Here is a 22,658-nt window from a genome sequence, read left to right on the forward strand (position 1 = left end):
TTGGGTTTCAGCACCTCTGCACCGTCCACACTGGTGGAGTTACCTTGGTTACATTTATAGTACTGGGATAGCAGGTCACACCGAAACTCTAATTTGAACAGCTTTCCCCCTCAAAAGTAAACAAACACCCCAAATGTTAGACACAGCTCTTACTAAATGAATAATGTCCGACAGTGTCAATCAAAATGAGTGATAAGAACTCTTGTATTGTCATTATTGGACCTAAAGCCGTGACCTGAAGCTTCTGAAGCCTAACACGCAGCATCAAAACACACCAGAGACACGTCTCATGTAAGATTGGCAGGCTTCTCCTCAGCACTGAAGTGAACCTCTCACCCTGAGAGCCGGTGTAATGAGAGACAGGGTCTTATGACGAGACTAATCAGCCCAGACTCTTGACCCTGGTGCCAATGAGGTGGACACAAGGGAAGGCAACCCGGCACCGCTTAACAACTTCCCTGACCTGTGCGTGTGTGTGTGTGTATGATTGTGTCATTTCAGGTGACAGGAACATGGCAGGAAGAGAGGGTTCATGTTCAGTTCATACGGTCGACTAAATACATTTATAGACTCCCAAGATATTTGGAATACAATTTTCTAATCTAATGACAAAAAATGTTGCCTTAATACAGGCAGTTTTTATCCTTAATATTATGATGACTGTATTTTCTAGCATATGTTAATCAATGCTGAGGTAAGGATGTTAAAAAACACAAATGGTGCCCTTTTTCCGCCCCGGCACTTCTTAGCACAGCAGCAAGTAATAACAGCGAATTAAGTAATTTTATGCTAATTAAGGTCTTTTACTAGTTATAATAAAATGACCCTTTTCCATGTGGGTGTATATTTTGACCATGCACTATAAGAAGCAGAGAAAAAATGTAGAAATATATATCATATTCATTTAGCTTTAATCTCTGGAGCACAGCAGCTTGACAAAAATAAAGACAAACTTCGGTTATGTTTAAACGGCAAATTGAACTGATTTATATGATCCTGAACAACTACAATTGAGAGACTCCCTCCCGGTTTACATCAGTGCATGCTGAGGATTCCGCGTGCATGGTTGCCATGGTGCCGGCTCACGTTACAGTTACAGTGACACGGACAGCGACTCCTTGCTGGCACACCGTGGTCGCTGGTATTCAATCAGCGTGTAGCCAAAAATGAAGCGATATTTGACACGTCCATCAGTTGTGTTTATTGTTGGTACTGCTATAGGAAGAAGTACAGTAAGTGTTATAGGTAAACATGTAATAAAGTGCATCTGCACATGACACCACAGGAATGTTCGGTCATTAAAAATTAATGGATGATAAGTGTGTTTCATGGAATCAAACTGATGTTCACATTACGAAAAGTAGTTTCTTAAAAAAAAAAAAAAGAGCCGGTTTCCAAAAAATTGTGTCTTTGTTCATTATTAGACAAATGCCAATTAAGAATTTACATTTTGTACTGTTGGATCTAAAGGAGGTGCTTATGAGAGCTATGGCAAGAATTGGCAGGAGGCTCGTGGGAATGTTGCTCCAGGCTTTGCAGATGGGATCCACTACCTGGAAAATGATGTCAATTTTTGTAAACTTCCCTTTCATCCACCGCCAAATATTCTCAGTTGCATTTAGATCAGGGATGGTCCGAAAGTGCGGCCATTGTGAACAAGCCTGTCATTACCACCCACAGGGGCCTTCATTCATAAGGGATGCCCCCTGCAACATCTTCACAAAGCTAGCTGCCGTTTGACACCCCTGCACAACATGAAGCTCCACTGTTCAGCTGAAGGAAAAAGCAGCCCAGATCACGATGGGACCTCAGGTGGGATCTCCTTGTCATGCCAGTCACGTTGGAAGCCATCAGGACCATCAATTACTTTCTTCCACCTCTCAATGTCCCATGTTTGGTGCTTTTATGCAAATTCCAAACAAATTCTGCGGTGTTGATCACAGACGTTTTTGGTTATTAAAACTCTTCTATCACAAATGCAGTCTGATGATCATTGGACTGCACTCGACACCAGTTAGAACCTTGATTTGGGTCGAGGATGGTCCCATGTCTTGGCGGATCTACCAATTGCGTTCCATAACCCGACAAGGGAGCATGACTATTTTTGCCAAGATTTTGGCTTCTAAAGATTGCGGTCTTAAATGTTTGATCAGCTGATGAACATCCCGTTTCACTTTAATGTTTGTTTGCAATAAATAGCTAACGTATTTTGAAGCCCAGAATCTTCTGAAGATCCAACAGTGCAAAATGTAAACTTTTCCGGTCTTAAAACTTTGATCAGGAGTGTATATTCAACCCATACTGCTTGATCTCACATTTCATTTTGCATAGTGAACCCCTGATAGTGGGCAGTAAAATAGCAGTGAGTATTTAAAAATATTTAGAGTAGGGCATCATCCTGTCTAGTTGTTTAATCTCTATGGGTGCGGCTGGCAGAGTCTCCAGCCAACCTCTTAAGAAATGATAGTGTTTCAGGACTAAATGATGCATACTGGACGTGTCGTCCCACATGGCCTCTTCATCTTGTGGCATTGCTGCTTACAGCAACTCTATGAGGAGTATAAAACTAACAAGGATGGAGTGGATCACCAGTCAAGCATTTACTGTAGAAATGATTGCACTATACATAATAAGTGCTCCCTGCACCAAGGAAGTGACACAGCAAACCCTCTGAGGAACATTTACAAGGTCAAGGTATAACACTGCAGTTTGGCAAAAAAAAAAGTGGATTCCCTCAGTTTCTACCTGAAGTTACATGACTGTGACCGCTAGCTTTCCCAGACTGCGTCACTGGGAGCAGCGTCAAATCGGGCCAGTCCACTTTGGCAAAGAAGGGGTGCGATTTGATGTCGTCCACACCGGCCACTCCTGCTCCCAGCCTTTCTGTGGGGTTGTACTGCAGCAACTGATAAAGAACACAGGAAGGCCTCAACATTAATTAAAAAAATGGTCTATAGTCAGTCACAACGTAATAAAATACAAGTGATATGTATTCTGGTCAGTAGGTGGCAGTAATGACACAAAACATTGATGAGACATTATTACGTAACATTATGTAACGTTACCCTAACACTGCATGACGTCATGAGGTCAGCCATGGGCATGTCCGACATGACAGACTGAAAAAAAAGTGATCCTCCCATTCCATGTGGAAGTGGTACAGTTTTTCATGATGCTGTAGCACATGTTAGTGAATGGCCTTAAAAGGTGCCAATAAAAAATATAACAGATTCAATCCTTGACATGTAAGGGTAGTTATGATGACGTAACATTTTATGAGATATTGTTTCGGTTACCATTTGTTGTGTTGTTAATGTGCTACTATGTGAGAGGACATGAGAGGGTCACCTGTTCCAGTAATGATCTGGCCTCCTCCGACACCGATTCAGGGATGCTGAGAGCCGTGTGCCGTCCGATTCCTGCTGGATGGCACTGGAGCAGCGACTGCGAGGGGAGATAACTATCAGTTCAAACACAGAAAACATGACCCACTAGGGTGGAGGAGGAGGAGGACGCTGAGGGGGAACCAACAGACAGCGGGGACACCCGCTGAGCCTCCATCGGAGTGGGAACGCATGCACGGGAGGAGGCGAGAGCAACCTGAAACAACAATGATGACTGCAACGGCAAACAAGGACGACTTTTTTTTTTTCTCTCTCATGTTGCTCTTTCTTGGAACTGTACGGAAAACATGAGCGTGGAAAGGTCAACTATGAATGCTTGTAAAGCCATTTTCAAACCACGTCAGAGCCCAAAAAACTATCTCTAAGTGAGTGAAAGGGAGCGGAAGACCTGTAAGTGCTCTCCAAAACGACACAGCAAAGCCTTATTGTTAAAATAATTGACAATAATGGACATAATCATCATGTTGCAGCAGCACATCTTCCGATGCATGGAAAGAATTGAAACAACACAATATGGCAAAGCGGAGTGTGTATGTGTGTACCGGGGACCCGATGTGTGTTCCCCACCCCTCCCCTCCCCATCAGCTGGATCTGTTGCCTTGCTTCCTCTCTCCTGATACGTGCTGCAGGAGTTCTGGCAGGGTTCCTGGCTGCAGTCAAGACTGCTGCAGGCAAGATCTTATCCTGCAAGGATCAAGAGACACTATTTGTGCTTTGTATGTGTATATGTGTATATGTGTGTGTTTATCCTTGCCAGGACGGTACCCAGACGTAATCATCAAAGGAGACATCTGTGTGACTGACTTTGTTTTTTTTCCCCAGGTAAGTGTGTGTGTGTATCACTAACAACACAATAACACTAACCTAACACCCCCCCGACTCATGTTCGGGACACTGACGGGCAACGTTGATGACTGATAAGAAAATATGCCCCCTAGCAAGCAGTTAGACTCCATTTAAATTTAATAAACAATGAAAAATTGAAGGGGCCGTTTTGCACATGCACTATTTATGTGTGTGTGTATGTATCACGGGGCGTTAGAGTGGAACCTCCAACGTCAAACACAATCCACTCCATGACACTGAAACCCTCGGACCGGCCGAGCTAGCTAGCGCTTTGGAGAGCTGCCCCGGTCTTCACCTTCAGCACCGACGTAAGGTTGGTGCTGGTGCTCCTCCCGCCCAGCGGTGCTCCAGGAGCCAGGAAAGAAGCCCACGGAGAGCTGACCCCGTGGCCCAGCAGATGGAGCTCAAGCTGGGGGAGAACAGTCACACAGACACCGCTGGTGCTCCCGGAGAACCAGAGCGAGAGACGGCAGCCAAGACGCACTTCACTCACACAAAAAACACCAACACACGACCTGGCAAGACCATAAAGAGTGTGACAGTGCTGCCAATCAACCTGCAGACATCCCACGCAAAACAAAGACACTCTTGTGGACTCACCGTGCCTGTCAGAAGCTCAAACAGGATGGCGCCCAAACTCCACCAATCGCACGCGGCCGTCTCCTCACTGATGCCTCCCACCTCTGAAATGAAGACACATTCTTATTATGTCATGAGGGACACCAAAAATAAAATTAAAAACAATAAACTCTGTCTTCAACCCTACACAGCACCATCTTTGAATCATCTTTGAAATCCACCAAAGTGACACACTTGCTTCATAATCGGTGCACACACATACACACACACACCCACACCCACCCAAGTGTGTCTCATAAAAGGGTTATTTGCATAATAAAAAAGCAGTTAAATTGAGGAAACCGTCTGTGCCGCAACTTCACACCATCTGCATGACCTGACCTCCAATGCAAGCCTAGGCTCAACAAGAGAACAAATGCAGCCCTTCTTCTTACATGTTCTTTAAGAAAATGCTAACATGCTACGGTCACACCTTGGTTTTCAGACTGCCAAGATTTAGTTTTCATCAAAAGTTTGCCTCAGTTTTCATACAATATTTGCACATAAACTACTGTTATCGTTGTTAGCGAAATCAAGTGCCCAAACAAAGCATCCTGTGTGTTGCTGACTCACTGCATTTTTAAATTGAGTGAAAAAGCTAAATAACCCACCATGGGGCCAAGGAATATAAAGCAGGTCAACACTACCGAATTCCATCTTGCTGGCATGTATGGGAAGTCCGCATCAACAATAAGCTCCATCCATTCATTATTTGCCATTTGTTTCTCTGTGTGTAAAGCTGTAATTATTATTTTTGTTTTTTTTTGGCAGTATCATTTTTTCCACACCAGAAGGCAAAGTCTCAATTTCGGGGTGCATTTATTTTTTCTTATTTTTAGGTGTCGAGAACAGATTCATTGGATTTACAATGTTTCCTATGGTTTTTGTGCAACAAATGAATAATTGATTACAAAACCCAGATACCACTGTATGTTTAATTGTGCAATTTGTGTCTCCCTTCTGGTTTGAATGTTATTTCTTGACAAGCAAAAATATTTAATAGGGTTTAATATTTACAAAAGACATCATTTGTTTCATCTTTCTCCAACCTGTCGCACGTTTGATCATTTTTTTAAAATGAATTACTTGCAGGATTCAACACATTTCATTATGGAGAAGCACATTTAATGGGAAATCTATCCACAAGTGTGAGAAAAGTTTCACCGAGGACACACGACCGGCAAGTGTGTGTTAAAAGTCAAAAAGTGTGTCCCCGTGCATGCTAGCTTCGCTCGGCACCAGATGGCTTCTCGTGCCGCTCAACCTCGCTGTGCTCCCTGGAGGGCGGGTGGAGGAGGATCACCCAAGGGGCCTGTGACCCAGTGTGTGCCCCGAGATCAGGCTCCTCAGCTGGGGGAACATGTGAGACAAAGACCCCTCGTCTCCTGGAGGGGAACTCGGAGGGGGCCTGTGCGGCTCTCTTGCAGCCAAGGTTAGAGAGGGCTATGATACTGCTGTGCGGACGCACACACACACACACACACACACACACACACTTACAGCTAACTGAGCAACTGGTCTTCAGGGCTCCCCAGGACTACTGTTTTGACAGCCAAGGAGAGAAGATCGTCATTGAACGGACTAGTGATACCTGCGTAGCTGCTGGCTGGAGGGAGCGATTGTGGACACACACAAACACACACACACACGTCTCAGAGCAAGGTCGATGTCATCACAATGGATTAATGTCTAAGAAGCTGCAGGGAGAGTACAGTGGAGCTGGCTACACTTACCGCTCTGTCAGAGCGAGGCAGGGAGAAGGGGAGAAAGAGGATGGGAAAAGGGGGAATTAACTGCATCCAGAGGCCACAGGTCATCGACAACTAACTCTTCTGTGACTTCAACTGACATGTGCTTCTCCGCCACGGCACGGAATACTTGAGATGGGAAATGCAGAAGTGTTCAACAATACCGTAGGTTCACCTTGTGCCCTCTTCTTCTTCTTCCCTTTTCCATTAAACAATGAAGTACACACCCTATTGCTCCATCTCCTCTCTCTTGTGGGTCATAAGGAACTCTCTCTCTTCTCCTGCCATGCATCAACTTCCCTAAACACTTACGCCGCTCTATTGAAAGAGGTAGTAGCGTTTAAGCAGGTAAGGAAGTATGAAGACCAAAGTCAAAAACACTGTCAAGCTGTTTGACTTCCAAGTTGTTCTCACTTCACTGTGTTTTCCCCCCATAACAGTTTTTCAGTGCCATACCCACAAAAATATTCCATTTATAAAGAAGGAATCTGACTATGTATTTGAGTATGTATTTGTGGTCAAGAATCTGCTTGGTTAATTGAATTACACGACAGAAAAACCTCCAATTAACACCTCTAACCAATGAAACATATAATACGAAATGGTGGCATTAAAAGCTATGGCTGTAGGCAACCTCCAGAGGTAGTTTTTTATTCATTTGGTGTACTTTTGTTTACAATGAACTCCTCATCTGTATTGTTTCTTATTGCGATTACAATAATGGTTCTGGTGCTGCTGCGTTGTGCAAGATAAGTGTTAATCACTGACCGTGTTTTGCCACTTTCTAAAAATAACATCTTACTCTCTACTGCTTCCAAACTTCTTTCTTGTTGGATTTTTCATCATATTTGTTTTAAAATGTTTCAATTCCCATAGTTGTATATCCATGACTAAGACTTTTATATGTGTGGATGAAGCCCAAGTTAATGTTTTCTCACTACATGAAAATTGTACAAAACCAACACCAACTCTAACTGTAATTGTTATTTATGGGGGTTTGCTGGAGCCTATCCCAGCTAACTTCGGGCGAGAGGCGGGATACACCCTGGATCATTCACGTTCACATAACTTATTCACATAAATTAACATAACATGCATGTTTTTGGAATGTGGGATAAAACCGGAGTACCCGGAGAAAACCCTCAGGGAGAACATGCAAACTCCACACAGAGATACTCAAGTGGGGATTGGAAGCCAGGTCTTCCTGATCTCCTGACTGTGTGGCCACCATGCCAACCACTCGGCCATTTATCATTAAAAGGGGGAAACCACTATAGATGAGATCAGTGAAATTAAGTTTCTCTTTGGATCTCTCTTTCTCACACACACACACACACACACATATATATACAAAAAGCTGTATGGTATCCATGTATGACCTCACTGCTGTTTGACAGTCACCTCACCTTTGGAAAAAACTAAATTACCATTTCAGATTACATTTGCTTGCGCTGCTCTAACAAACACTTGTCAAACTGCTTGTTTTTGTTTTTTTTTCTAATTAAAAAACATTTGCCATCTGATGTTGATCGGTGATAACAAAATGGTGAGAAAGTAAATAAACACAAGTGCAGAATAAACAGATTATGATACGGTCACTGGATTTTCCATGTCCACTCCCATTTTTTTTTTTTTGGGTGTGAATGCATGTGCTTTAAAAACATGTTTCCCTCCTTCTTACACACACACACACACATAAGCACACAGAGAGTAGACCCCCTGCTAGCTCCCTGGCAAACAGTCATAAATCTGTCATCAGGAATGAAGCCATAGAGCTGACCCTGTCTGGATAAACAGCAATACATAACAAGGGCAGGAAAAGCATACACACAGAGAAAAAACACACACACGTTATTTACATTCATGTATTAAATGCTGCCTTATGGCTTTTTTTACACCACAATTTAAAATGACCACAGAAAGTGGAGACATAGGAAAAAAAAGTGCTGCCATAGCGCATTCTAGACCTGGATGCTCAGCAGCAGAGGTATAACACGCCCCCTACTGGCCACGGATGCAAATGACTCCAGTGTGATGTCCAAGGAAAAAACCGTCAGGATTAATAAACACATTGTGAGTTTGTGTTCTGATCCATTTATTCATCTTACTCACCTTATTTAGTTAAGCTCAAACATGTTTTTAAATTAAATATCTTCGGCTGCAAGACGATATTATAAACACAGGGAGCTAAACATCTAACCCCTGATTTGGTACATCGTATTAAGAGCAGGATTATTCAGATTATTTCATTAATTCCATTCCTTAGGTAATAGAGAGAATAAAATAATGAAAAAAATGAAAACAAGCATACACTCTGACTTTTACAAAGTTAAGAATTTCACTTGACAGATTAAATGGTTCTAAATCAAAAAAATAAGAATATTAAGGCCATCATAACCAGTTAAAGTGTGTGTTAACTTCTTGGTTATTTCCCAAGTGAATTAAAATATGAAGGTGTAAAAAAACATACATTTAATTGTAATTTTATTTGTGTTAAAAACATATGTTACAAATATGTTTAATTGTAATTTTATTTATTTGTATATGGGAAAATTTTGAATATATATATATTTTCTTGGAAACACAATCCCTGCAGGTTTTAATGCAAGATAAAAAAAATGGTTCTGCAACAGTAGAAAACATGTTAAAATAGAGCGTAGAGTTCTTGAAGTCACCTATCCCCGGCCACCGGGACAATTGCATGCACGGACTAATGGAAATATGTGAGATTATTCATAAAATCTTCCATTTCTCATTAAACACAGTGCAGAGGGTATAAATATGAATACAGGATATGAGAGTGAAGGTTACTTTTAGCGTATTTTCAGCGTGGAAAGGTGTATTTTAACACATTATATGAAGTGGAGGGAGTAGAAAAATGGTCTAGTAGCAGTTTGGCTTTAGACAGCTTTTAAACAACATGCCAGACCTGCCACAAGTCTGGGGGGTGGGGGGCAAACACGTTAAAGCACACTTGCTGCCTCATTGTTGCAATGCAGCACCCTCTGCAGGACGATCATATAATTACAAGAGTCGCTCCATGCACAGTGCAAGACTGAATTATGTTTATCGAGTGTGATTAGGTGATGTTGATAAAAAGTGTCTGAATCCGACAATATCTATGAACATCTACAATAAGGCCGTTTCAAATCATTAATAATAATGCCTCACCTGGTGCGGCGTACATATTAGTGCAGGCTTCTTTGTCACAGGACTCCTCCACATCGCTCCAGCTGCAGAAGTAAGTAAGCTGAACATGACCTGAAGGGAGAGGAACACAAAGCTATTCAACTACAACCTCTTTCAAGTGTCACTCTTACTTTCCAAACTGTTTGCCCACCTCTAAAGCACTTCCTTCCACCCTTCCTTTCCGCTTCTCTACTTCACCCCCTCCGTGAGCTTTTCAAGCACACCGCCTCGGCGATTACTCCTGTTTAGCGGCTACCCGTTAACGCCATCATTAGAACTAATGGTGTCATTAGGTAGCCGCGGCCATTAGCCAGGGCTAGCCAGAATGATGCACCACAGTACTCTGTTGATGGAGCCTTTAGAACAATCATTACCACTGGGGAGACTAAAACAGCCACTCAGCTAATTAGACGCTTGTTGATAACGAGGTGGAGAGATGATGGTGGGGGCGACAACAGAAGAAAATGGGGAGGAATTTGTGACCCGAGTAAAACCGGTTCTCTTTATTTTGGTAAATAGAACATCTAGTGACTCCGGTTTCCTCCCACATTTCCAAAAACATGCTAGGTTAATTGGAGACTACAAATTGTCCATAGTTATGAATGTGAGTGTGAATGGTTGTTTGTCTATATGTGCCCTGTGATTGGCTGGCAACCAGTCCAGGGTGTACCCCGCCTCTGGCCCGAAGACAGTTGGGATAGGCTCCAGCACCCCTGCGACCCTCGTGAGGAAAAAGCGGTAGAAAATGAATGAATGAATGAATGAATGAACATCTAGTGAAGACAGACATGGGTATAGTGGAACCTCTAAAGTCAAACGCATGTGAATCCACTGGGGCCGATACCTAGCGGCCACCAGCAGAGGTGCTGCATCATGAAACGCAAAGATGTTCCACTATGACATCTGGCATTGAAATGACGATGACATGACAATGAAGAATGTTCAATTATATCTCCAATCATCTCACCTTGGTGATCCAGCAGGATGTTGTTGGGGTTTAGGTCTCTACAGATGATCCCTACTTGGTGCAGAGAATCCAGCGCTGTCACCATCTCCACCGCCCAGCATCGGACGAACGCCTCCGGGATGCGAGCCTGGGATGCGGCCAGTGACAACTGGTCCAGCTCAGCAAACAGCCGCGACACATCTTCATCGAACCCTTCACTCACTCTGTTTGGACTACTTGCTGATGATTCAACATGGACATCTAGTGATTGCTCGACTGGAGCACAGGCCTGAGATTCAGTTGGGGCTGCTGGACATTGTCCACTAAGCGAGTCTGCATCAAGAAAGGGGTCATTATTATGGCATGAAGGTTCAACCTCCACTGTCTCTGTGTCTTTTTGTCCAAAAGTGGAGCTGTAGTCATCCCAGAGGGAGGTCAAGGCAGATGAAGACGCATCAGTTGCACACAAAGATGAAGGTCGCTGCTCCTCCTCTTCCTCCGTCTGGCCAGGGCGCTGTAAAACATCGGGCTGGATCGACCTTTGAGGCGAGGTTGTGGCCTCAAGGTCCAGACACAGCATAGGGGTTTCTAATTCCTCTTGTTGAGAGTCCGCTACGGCCCCGCTCATTCCGGGAAGATTGACCAAAAGGTCTGGCGGGTGACCCTCGTCCTCCACTACCGCCTCTTTAAAAGAAATGACAGGCACTGACTCATTGGAACCTTTATCGCTATAATCTAACCCCCAAAGATGTGCACTGTGGCCCTTGACCTCCTGAGCCAGCTCCGGAAGGTCCTCCACAACCTCAGAGCCGAGGTCGGACGTGAAAAAGAGACGGGGCTGTTTATGGGAGGAGGCCTGCTCCCCCCAGTCGAGGCAGGTCACCTCACTGGCGCTGTCTTTGCTGTCGATACGGAAAAACTCCATCGGCGTGTGCTTGGACTGATCAAGAGAATGTAGCCCTGCCGGGGATGGCGGTGCGTTGTAGACCTCACCGAGGTCCTGTCCGTTGCTGTCATGCCGCTGGCCGTTTTTATCAGACGAGTCTGTGAAAAAGCCAAACTCCTGACAGCTGACGGGAGATGACAGGCTGTCGTTGCTGAGGAGCGAATGGCTTCGCGAGGAAGCGGTGGCCGTCCCCGTGGGTACGTCCAATGACACCTCCTGGTCGCTTTTCGCTTCCTCCTCCTCCAGCTCATCCGGCTCTACTTTCTCCTGCTCGTACTCATTACAAAGTGTTAAATAACTGTTGGTGCACTCCTCCTCAGAAGTGGCCCCCAAGTCCGATTGGGCCACCACTTTTTTGCTAAGCCTTGCGGAGAGCTTGCTCTTCCAAGGAGATGCAGCGACATCCTTGGCGTTGTTTTGAAGCCCTGCAACAGAATCAGAACCGGACACAGGCCCTGAGCCTGAACTAGCTGCTGAATCCACGCCCAGGTGTAGAACAGGGTATTGTTGGGAGTATACAGCTGCGGTGTGGCTCTTCTGGATGAAAGGAATGTCTAAGCTCTCTTCTGGACTGGAATTCCGCAGGTATTTTCCTATGTGGGACCACAGTTTTCCACCTGAATATCAAGGACAAGGGAATTGGGGGATAAAACAGAGGGATATTGTTGATAAATGGGATCTTAAACACCAGAAACTACAGACACTTGCATCACACTCTCCATGACACTGGTGTATGGAAGAAACTGAAATACCATGCTGACTTTGTGGAGCCACCTTCTGGTGCAAGTATAAATCTCTAGACCACAACTATAAGACCACTTCATTCAGTCATTCAATCATTTTCTACCGCTTATCCTCACGAGGGTCGCGGGCGTGCTGGAGCCTATCCCAGCGGGAGGCAGGGTACACCCTGGACTGGTGGCCAGCCAATCACAGGGCACATATAGACAAACAACCATTCACACTCACATTCATACCTATGGACAATTGGGAGTGGCCAATTAACCTAGCATGTTTTTGGAATATCAGAGGAAACCGGAGTACCCGGAGAAAACCCACGCATGCACGGGGAGAACATGCAAATCCCACACAAAGATGGCCGAGAGTGGAATTTAACTCGGGTCTCCTAGCTGTGAGGCCTATGCGCTAACCACTCGTTCGCCGTGCGAATATATATAATACATATATATAAGACAACTTGGCTTTTTCAAACTTTTTTTCAATGGCATCTACTACAGGTTAATATGGTAAAAACACAAAGTTATACATGCATTATTATATGTGATATTCTAATATTCATTCATACCGCTTTTTCCTCACGAGGGTCGCGGGGGTGCTGGAGCCTATCCCAGCTGTCTTCGGGCTAGAGGCGGGGTACACCCTGGACTGGTCGCCAGCCAATCACAGGGCACATATAGACAAACAACCATTCACACTCACATTCGTACCTATGGACAATTTGGAGTCGCCAATTAACCTAGCATGTTTTTGGAATGTGGGAGGAAACCGGAGTACCCGGAGAAAACCCACGCATGCATGGGGAGAACATGCAAACTCCACACAGAGATGGCCGAGGGTGGGAATTGAACCCTGGTCTCCTAGCTGTGAGGTCTGCACGCTAACCACTAGACCGCCATGCCACCCGATATTCTAATATTAGTGAACAAAAATAATAATAGTAATATGTAATGAATATAAGTCTTCACCCACAAACAGAAGCTCCATATCCCTATCATGACTGAGCTGTAAGGAGGCCCAGGTGTTGGCATAGCTAATGAAGCGTGACGCCACCTGGTATCAGAATAATGACCTGTGACACACACCCATCTTCATCACACATCTGTCTGGGACAAGGGCACAGGAAGGGGCGGAAGCGGGAAGGCAAAGAGACAGGAGGAGGCCAACAAGAGCATCTTACCCTCAGCGTGCTGCAGCAAAAGGAAGATGGTGTCCTCCGAGTCGATGAGCTTCATGAGCTGCACCATGTGGGGCACGGAGCGAGGCATGATGGTCTTCTTCATTCTGGAGCAGTCACTGCTTTTCCTTAAACCCTGATGAAGGGGGAAAGGAAAAGGAGTCGTTTGTGTATCAATTCACTCAGAGGTCCCTGAGAGCAGATTTCCACTGCATGGTAGCTACTATTAGTACAAGGTGGGCTGGTCTCTGATCATATTAAATCATATCCATTTCAATGTGACATTCGAGGCTCACAATGTTGCAATATTCTACTACACAGTCTCCACTTTGCTGCAGATGCCAAGACAAAAAGACATGCGACCTTCGTGAAAACCACACCAAACTCACCCAAGTGTTCCTATACAGCTCTTCTTTGGGCCCTAACTGTTACCTCTATATATCACTATATTGACAGTTACTATGGTACCCATTATGTTGTTATTGTATGGTCATATCACCTCATACTTCGGTACATTATTAAAAAAAAAAACCTTAAACTGTATTATGGAAAGCAGGAAGTGAACAAATGTAACAGTTACCGATTGTAAAAGTACCACATGGAGGGGTAGGATTTAATAAGCTTTGCTTCTTCCTACTCCTTTTGGACATGTGGAACTGTGAACTGATTATGGGATGCACTCAATTGTAATCTGATGCATGTTCAAATGAAATAAAACCATTAACAATTAAAGGAAAACTACACTTTTTGGGTAATTTTGTCCAACAGCCATACACATCTTTCCCTTTCCTGTGCGTTCTAAAGAGAAAAAAAACAGAAAAGGACACACCTATTCTGCCTATAAACACAAACACACAAAAAAACTAAGAGCAATTAAGAGCTATTACATGGAAAACTGGTGACCCACCCTGAAAGGAAGCTCCACTAATGCTTAAAATGACCAAAATACTGTAAGTATGTAACTGTAACAAAATACAGCAACAACAATGTTGCTGTAGCTTGGTTAAAATGCAGGACTACTGTATTTGCGTCCCATATCGTGCTGTCTTAGCGGCCTCTTTTTAGCCCTTTTTATATCTTTAGAATGCACAGAAAAGCGACAAACATATAATTTCCTCATGTCTAAGTAGCATGTAGTGTGAATATATGTGGAAGAAAATGTTTCAAAGGAGAAATCTGCCATTAAGAAGTTGCCAGCGATGACCCACAGCAACCCAAAGTCACCGGATCCATCAAGCCACATACAGTATTGACTGTCAAAGAGATACACACATCAAGTTCACATTGGCAGCAAGTGTCTGCAGATTTGCTTGCTTATATGAGCATGTATATGTGTGTGTGTGTGTGTGTGTAGTCATCTGTGCCCGCGCTACACGTTGACATCTGGCACACGTCTCACACCTGAGAGCAGAGGAGCTGACAGGGACAGGCCCATTAGAATCAATTACAGCGGTCACACACACACACAGGGGGCGTCTGGCACACTTCACACCAACAGTCAGGACAGCGGTGATGCAGGATGCACGCACTCATAAACATCCACTCACTCAGTACACTTACTTTGACGACAAACGTCTCCTGTGTTCTCTTGTCCATGACCAAAAGGACCTGTGATGGACGAGTGTCATTAATTGCCAGATTATGAACAGGCAGTCTGATCTGGATGACATAGAGGTCCTGTCCACATGAGCAGCGTTGTTCAATGACTGGGTTATATTCCACACAAGAGGGCCACTGCAAAATAAATGTCGCTCCCTAAATTACACCAGCAAAAGGGGCATTAACCCATCAGGCCCTGCTGTGTTTACCAAACCAATGTCACAGCCACAAAACACTGATTTAAGCACATTAGTACTGAACTTATTAGGTAATTAGTGGACCAGATGGGCACAAACTATTGCATTTGAAGTGATTAAGTCAAGATATATCATGTTTAATCCGCCTCTTCCAGGGTGTGAGAGTTGATAGTTGCCATTTAGTCAAAGGAAAAAAGGGAGCTCAATAAAATAAATGCAGATTAATTCATTTTTAAGAGGTCTTGTCTGGGATTCAGTAGAAATGCATTCTATCATTGTAATGCATTCTTTAACATTCCTCTAAAAACACCCCAAAATACTTGCCAAGTATTTCTTCAATAATTAAGCTCACTACATGAATAAAACATAACGATCTATGCTGTACATATCAAGATGCATTTTAAGTGAAATAAATCATCCTCTTATGACATTTGGTTTTTGTGTTGATAGTTTTTTCTTATATTAAATTAAATGCATTAGAATGGCAGTATTATCACAGGGTTGCTATATACGTCATTGCTGTACTTCTACACTTTTCATTCAGTAGTGTATTAAATATTATTAGTTATTATGTTGTTTATTTATACAGTATAGCAATTAGTTCGTTCCAGATCGGTCACGATAAGTGAATTTCCGCAAAGTAGTATTCGATATCAGTAGTTACAGCATAGAAAATCTATTCATGACGTTGTTATTAGAGCCCTCTAAACAAGAAATAACACCCCTACAACACCTTCACACTCATATGACTCATTGTAGTAGTTATCATCAAGATAAAACGAGCCATTTAAGATATAAATAAGACTCATGCTCATGTGTGTTTCAATAAATGTCTTCTGCACGTGTGGACAGGAAGTGACGTCAGGGATTCAGTGTGTGTCCTACAGTTCTACAACACTATTGTGGGGATGTTTAATATTATTTGTGCATGTGTAAAATAAGACAAAACATTAGAAATAGTTCTGTGTGAATGCAAAACAATTTTTTTTTAAATATATTTCAAGGAGCAATTACGGCAGCAGTTTTATTTATTTGTTCCTGTGCATTAACATTTCAAGTGCAGGTATAACGTCACTAAGTGTTCATTTGTGAGCAGATGTTGGCACCGCCGTCCCTAAATCTCAACGTTCCTTTCATCCCTGCCAATATCCCAATTAAAAAGATGGCACGCCACTTGTTCTGATATCTTTATTTCGCCTCTTTCCTCTCTTGACATCATCATCACTCTTGTGCTCCATCACCCCCTCTGGGGAGATGTGGAGCATATGCGTACGACTCGTGTGTGTGTGTGCGTGCCGAGAGAGCGGCGGGCACGCTTGCGTTCTCTCCGCGTGACCCTGGCTGGGACCAAACAGGTGCGGGCTAAATGGATATGAATGGAGATGTGAGTAAACAGAGCGGCAGCGCTATAGCCAGGGCGCTAATATAATTAAGACACAAACATCAGGGAAAGGGGGAAGTGGAGAGGAGTGGCAGGGGGCAGAGGGGCGAGGAGCTCTCTCCATCTGTCTCCTCTGTCCCCATTAAAAGTAAAAAAAAAAAGGGAGAAGTGGATGATTTTGCAGTGATGGACGTTGAACGTGCACACATGCGTCTACGGACTAGCACATGCTGGTATTGTGTCAACATTCTCCTTAGGGTTTTTTGGTGTGTATAGGATGAGCGTCATTGATTCGATGTTGTGCGTCGCTCTCTGAGCCGCTTGCCAAGTCATTTCATGGCTGAGTGGTGAGGTTGCTTCGACGGCAGCTGGCTGACAGAACCGGCAACCCAAACTGACCTTGGTGGTAGTCATAACTGCCGCTTAACACACACACATACACTATCTCTCCCTGCTATATTATGGAGTAAATCTGCTGCGCTTTTATTGCTTTAGATAAAAAGAAGGATGGCCGAAGGAAGAGAGGAGACACGGGGACGAACACTAAAGCGGGGCGCCGTCTGTATTTATTGGAACATGATTCAACCTATAAACTGCAATTACGTGGCTAAAGTGCAAGTGTTTTGTGAGGGCACAATTATTGTTTCACCTTGACCCTTAACTTCTATTATACTGTCAATAATATAAACAGTAGAACGTTTCAGACTAAGGAACGAGGAGGCTGCTTGCTGCCCTTAAACAAGGCCTCAATCTTAAGTAATCTAATATTTATCTTGTTTGTCTTTAAAAAGGTTGAGTCAAAATAGTAAACATACCTTATCGATGACACCCAACACCCTGTAAACGCTGAGATCCTCAGCGGGACCGTGCTGGCTCCCTCTGCTGGTGGAAGCGCAACACTGCACGCCTATCATCTGCACCCAAAAAGATCAGATTGCTATGCATGTTATGAATAATACACAGGCTTCATTTGAAACAATTCTTGTGTCTTGTCTCACCACTGTTTGTGTTGACCCTTGACCCATGTTGCTGCGCAGATGCTGGCAGGATATTTGCTCGGCACGCATCAGGTACTCAGCAGTCTTCTTCTTCACTGCCTCTCGCCGCTTGGGACTAGATTCACCTGCAATGGAATGTTAAAAAAAAGTTTGGAACAATGGGAATTTGAACGGGAATAAACAGCGCGTCTGCTGGTTGAAGTCAAGAATTGCATTGACTTTTGCGCCAATTACCTTAAAAGGGACCTTTTTCCACTTTTAAAGGATGTCAAAGTTTCAGATAAAGAGGTTTCCATATTTGGAAGTGAGCCCTGAAAAAATGTTTGAGATGGCTTAAAAAGGCTTAGTAAAACTGCCCTTTTGTGATGTCACAGAAGGGCGACCTTCCTTATATGGGCGTGTCTGTAAGCTGGATAAGCGCTCTGCCCTCCCACAAAGGTCCTAACAATGCCACCACTCCGGTTTCCTTCCACATTCCAAAAACATGCTAGGTTAATTGGCGACTCCAAATTGTCCATAGGTATGAATGTGAGTGTGAATGGTTGTTTGTCTATATGTGTCCTGTGATTGGCTGGCGACCAGTCGTGTAGACTGAGCAACAGTTTCAGTGTCCTAACTGTATTTATTTTGTGTAAGTCATGGAGTAAAAGTGCTTGCAGCGTGATTGCTGATAGGTCCCTTTTAAGACTCATTCAGAGTGCAATTCTTCTCATCACTATTGTCAACCAAACTAACCTTGAACACCTTGCAGCAGAAGGTCCACTCCACTGCGGAAGAAGGAAAACGCCGCCTGATAGTCCTGATCTTTCTCTTTCTGTGTGGCCACACGAATGAGCTCCCCGGCTTTGTCGAGATAGTCCGACTTCACCTTCTCTTTGGACCTGCCGGCTTTCTTGGAGAAAAGCGACCTTCGGCTGGGCCAGCTGACCTCTGGTTTAGGGGCAGGGGAACTGGAAGCGGGGGCAGGCGATGGAGTGCGGTGATCAGGCAGGGAGGGCAAGCGAGGACTGCTGCTGTTGCTGCTAATGCTGGCGGCTCCCCCCTGTGGCTGGTTCGGGGAGGTGCGGCCCGAGGCCATGCCATCATCTAGCTCAGCCAAAGAGTCGGTGTCCACAGCCAAGGAGGTCAAGTCGCTGTCACTGGACGGGCCTACAGGGAGACATGGATGTAGGACACATAAAAGCATCTCATAGCAGCTCTAAATCTAGAAGTACTTTCATACCTACCGCCATATTCCGATGTGATAGTCAAATCTTCTGCCCCACTGATGTCTCTTTGAACTGAAGAATATATTAAGGTAAGTTTGGGATAAAACCGGAAAAATTAATTATCCGTTCAGGCTACCACAAAACCTTCATTAGCTGTACTGTGTAAATAAGTAAATGCCATATAAGTGTAAAAATAAGTGCTATCATTAAAAAAAACTACAGACATCTCAACTTTAATGAAACTCTAATGACGGTAAGGTTTTTTTTAACTGTTTAGAATTAGTAATGAGAAACAGATAGAGTCTTGATTTATTTTCTTTTTTTTTTTTTCCTTTTCCTAATATCGGCATAACAAAAAGAAAAAAAAAAAGAGTTGAGGCATACTTTTCCTGAAAATGTTGGTCAAATACCAAATCATGTAACCTTTGGGGCTTTACACCAAATACAAAGCAAATATGCCCCCTTGTGGTTGTGAGCAGCATCACATCTATCACCATAACAGCGCTTTTCCTTCTGCTGTGCATACCCAGGATTCCCAAAGTGGGGAGAGGGGGATACCAACTCTCATGAGGGGTACATGCATAAAAATGAAAAACAATTAGCAGCTGAAACTCACAATTACGAGTGTACATGAATGCCTCACAGCAGAGCAGAAACCAGTTGTTCATTGCTCTGTGTGCATCATATGAACAAATAAGTAAGTTTGATGATTATTTTGTGCCTGAAGGGTGTTTCATTTTGAAGATTTAATTTATATTGGAAAACTGTCACTGTGAGTGGGAACCACTGATGTACGCCTGTGTAGTTATTTGAATACATTTAAACTAAATATGACAACCTACCATCCGAGCTGCAGTCGGACAAACTGTCAGCCAGGAAGTCGAAGAAGGGCTCCACCGGTCCGATGAGCTCTGAGCTGTCGTGGACCTCCCCTCCCTGGGAAAACAGGGCTCAGTCGTTTCTTCCCAACAGATTGTGGTTACGTGTGTTGGGGTTAAATCCTACCTTGAAGAAGTCCTGGATGTGCTGACTGCTGTACAGAGCGGGTATATTAGCAGAGAACTGAAGCAGATCCTCTGAGCACTGCCTCCGTTCTTCAATCACCGAGTCATCAAAACGACCTAAAGATACAAGAGTATAGGCCATAAATGTTATCCAGCATGTATTAAATAAGAGCCACAATGCACTGGCTAAATTAGTGCTCAGGAACAGGTCCAGCTCACTCTAATAATTTGCAAAATAGACACAATACTTCATACTTTGTTAATAATTAGATGGTAATTCACACTATTTTCTTGTCTACAAAGGGTTTTTTGTGCCAAAATAATAAAAAGCAAATGAAAATATAAAATTATTAATTAAAATTAAAAATAATGTGATCAAACATTTAATTAAAACAATTAACTACTATTACTATTATTATATTTTTAAAATATTATATTAAGACATCTATTGAAAGTATTTATTTATTTAACCTTACCTAACCTTAGAATTATTTATATATCAAATATTTAATAACAGTTTCAGTATACTTATTTCATTTATATTTTAAATTTTCTATTTAATGACCTTTAAAAAATAACATCTGTAACCCCTAATTGTAAGGCCTCTTCAGCCAATCAGAAGCCTGAAGAAAGTCACTTGTGGAAAAGACAAACAACAAATAAAAGTAAAAATGGCAACACGAGCATGAAGAGGATGCAAACTTACTCCTGAATATCACAAGTTAAAGAAATAATCAAGTAAAGTCGGAATTAACTACAAGGATACAAGGATGGGTTCAATTTAACAAAGTTCCATATTAAGTAGTGTTACGAGGTATTGGTTAAAAAGAAAAGATGCAAATAAATGAATGGTACTTACCAAACACTTTAGCCTTGGCAAAGGGAGGAAAGAGTTCAGACTGGCTACAAACATTCTTGTGCAGCTGCCAGAGGTTGTGATGAAGTTTGCGAAAGTCACTGTACCTTTTCCATACTGTTATCTGCAGTAAAAGCCACAGCACAGACCAAACTTGGTAGTAATGCAAACATAAAGACCTGAATCTTAGATTGCCTGGCTGCTAAACGGATGAGGACAATTTAACTCATTCCAGGCTGTAATTGAAATCATGCTGCAATAGTTAGTACTGCTTACTGGCAAAGAGTGCATTCCTCAATGGACAACAGATGTCAAAAAAACAACAAAAAACAATGCATACATATACTACAAACCAGTACACTACAATGTTTACACGTCTTACCTCTTGGACATCCTCAGGGTTCTTCCGAGAAATAATCTGTGTAAAAACAGATGGGAGAAAAGAAAGTCAGGATGATGCTATTGTGAGCGCTCAGCTCTGAGGGTGACAATGGGTGCCTTACATGGTGAGTGATGGCTAAAAGACAGAGGAGACATCACCAATAGTGACGAGCGATACCAACTTTTACAACATGTTTGGGAAATAAGCTACACATAAAATGTATTTTATGCTACAGTAGCTACTTATAATTCACACAAATGTCACAGTTACACTTAATTAAAGCACAATAACAACACACACACAAACACACTCAGTCAGCACAATGAGAAGCGGAAGGAAAAGTAGTTCCTGCCACTAAGCCGTTTTAACTGTATAGTAAATGAGATAGTCACATGGTTATTTACAGCGGATTCTCTCCAATCTCCCACAGAAAAACTATCGATATTTTATTGGTGGAGTGTATGTTTGGACCCGCACATTTGCGTTAATTATACAGTATATGGTGTTTTTTCCCCGAATTCACCTCACTACGCAAAACACGTAGTTCAGGAGTGCACATTTACAGTACGTCGTGTATGACGTATGTGTATGATGGATGGATGAGGTTCTACTTGCGTTGAAGACACCCAGGTACGCAAATTACGTAATTCATGAGCGTTACAGCTACGTCTACGTAAATTGTCAACTGTGTTCTGTTTGTATTCCAGATACCCTGCTGCGTAAATGTCGGGATTTGATTTCAAAGTCCAGTATGTGTTGAAAAATAACAATTAGAACATAACACCATGTTATTTCAGAACCTTATTACACAGAGTACTAAATCTAATCTCCTTTGTTTATAGTCGTGAAGCGCAGTGTTAAGAAACTAGCTAACCTTAGCTACGCAGTTTACGTTTGGATTTAAGGCAGGTTCATTCTGGTTGACAGTGCTAATGCCTTTTAGCAATTGCTAACCATCAAGGGCGAAAATGTAGCATTGGTATTTTAAGGAGTATCATCAGAAAGACCACGAACAGCTACATGATAAGTGACATTGTCAAGCAGCATTGTATGTTAGCATCACGTTAGCTTCACTTGCGTAACTAGCTAAGAAGCGTCTAGCATTGTTAGCTATCATTAGTAGCTCATCATCATCTCCTCACACTTACCGTCGCGGTGACTTTGTACACTGTGTAGCCTTTCTGGTGCTTCGTGGGGTCTGTGACTGTATAAAAACGAGCAAAATCCCCTTTGTCAAAAAGGTGGTCCCGCTGCGATATCATCCTGATAACAACATTGCCGAAAGCTACCAGCTGGCTAGGCTGTACACAACATCCATTCACTGTGACAAGGAGTTGGGTGAAATCGAGTGAGAGTGGGAGGTCACTGCTGGGCAAAAGCTATGGCGCCGTGACGTCAACACCCCGGAGACCCAGAAAAAT

General features: G+C 43.1%; 1 protein-coding gene across 2 annotated transcripts; it reads right to left on the bottom strand.

The window, feature by feature from the left end:
- Positions 1 to 1,177: 1,177 nt before the first annotated feature.
- Positions 1,178 to 22,592, bottom strand: rps6kc1 (ribosomal protein S6 kinase polypeptide 1). 2 transcript variants are annotated; one of them, XM_058057216.2, is made up of 17 exons: positions 22,386 to 22,592; positions 21,238 to 21,273; positions 20,859 to 20,979; positions 20,001 to 20,116; positions 19,838 to 19,931; positions 19,014 to 19,067; positions 18,523 to 18,936; positions 17,788 to 17,912; positions 17,605 to 17,703; positions 15,173 to 15,220; positions 13,616 to 13,748; positions 10,773 to 12,314; positions 9,788 to 9,877; positions 4,851 to 4,933; positions 3,947 to 4,088; positions 3,349 to 3,444; positions 2,762 to 2,905 (listed from the first exon to the last, which is right to left on the bottom strand). In XM_058057216.2, the coding sequence occupies exons 1-16, from the start codon at positions 22,497 to 22,499 to the stop codon at positions 3,386 to 3,388; spliced, it is 3,270 nt and encodes a 1,089-aa protein (XP_057913199.2). In that variant the 5' UTR covers positions 22,500 to 22,592; the 3' UTR covers positions 2,762 to 2,905; positions 3,349 to 3,385. The 2 variants fall into 2 exon arrangements, with proteins under 2 accessions (XP_057913198.2, XP_057913199.2); XM_058057215.2 differs by lacking the exon at positions 3,947 to 4,088 and having other exon boundaries at positions 1,178 to 2,905.
- Positions 22,593 to 22,658: the final 66 nt, after the last annotated feature.

Source organism: Doryrhamphus excisus, linkage group LG19, assembly GCF_037039965.1.
Source record: "Doryrhamphus excisus strain RoL-2023G ecotype Guam linkage group LG19, RoL_Dexc_Guam_v1.1, whole genome shotgun sequence".
Taxonomy (NCBI): Eukaryota; Metazoa; Chordata; class Actinopteri; order Syngnathiformes; family Syngnathidae; genus Doryrhamphus; species Doryrhamphus excisus.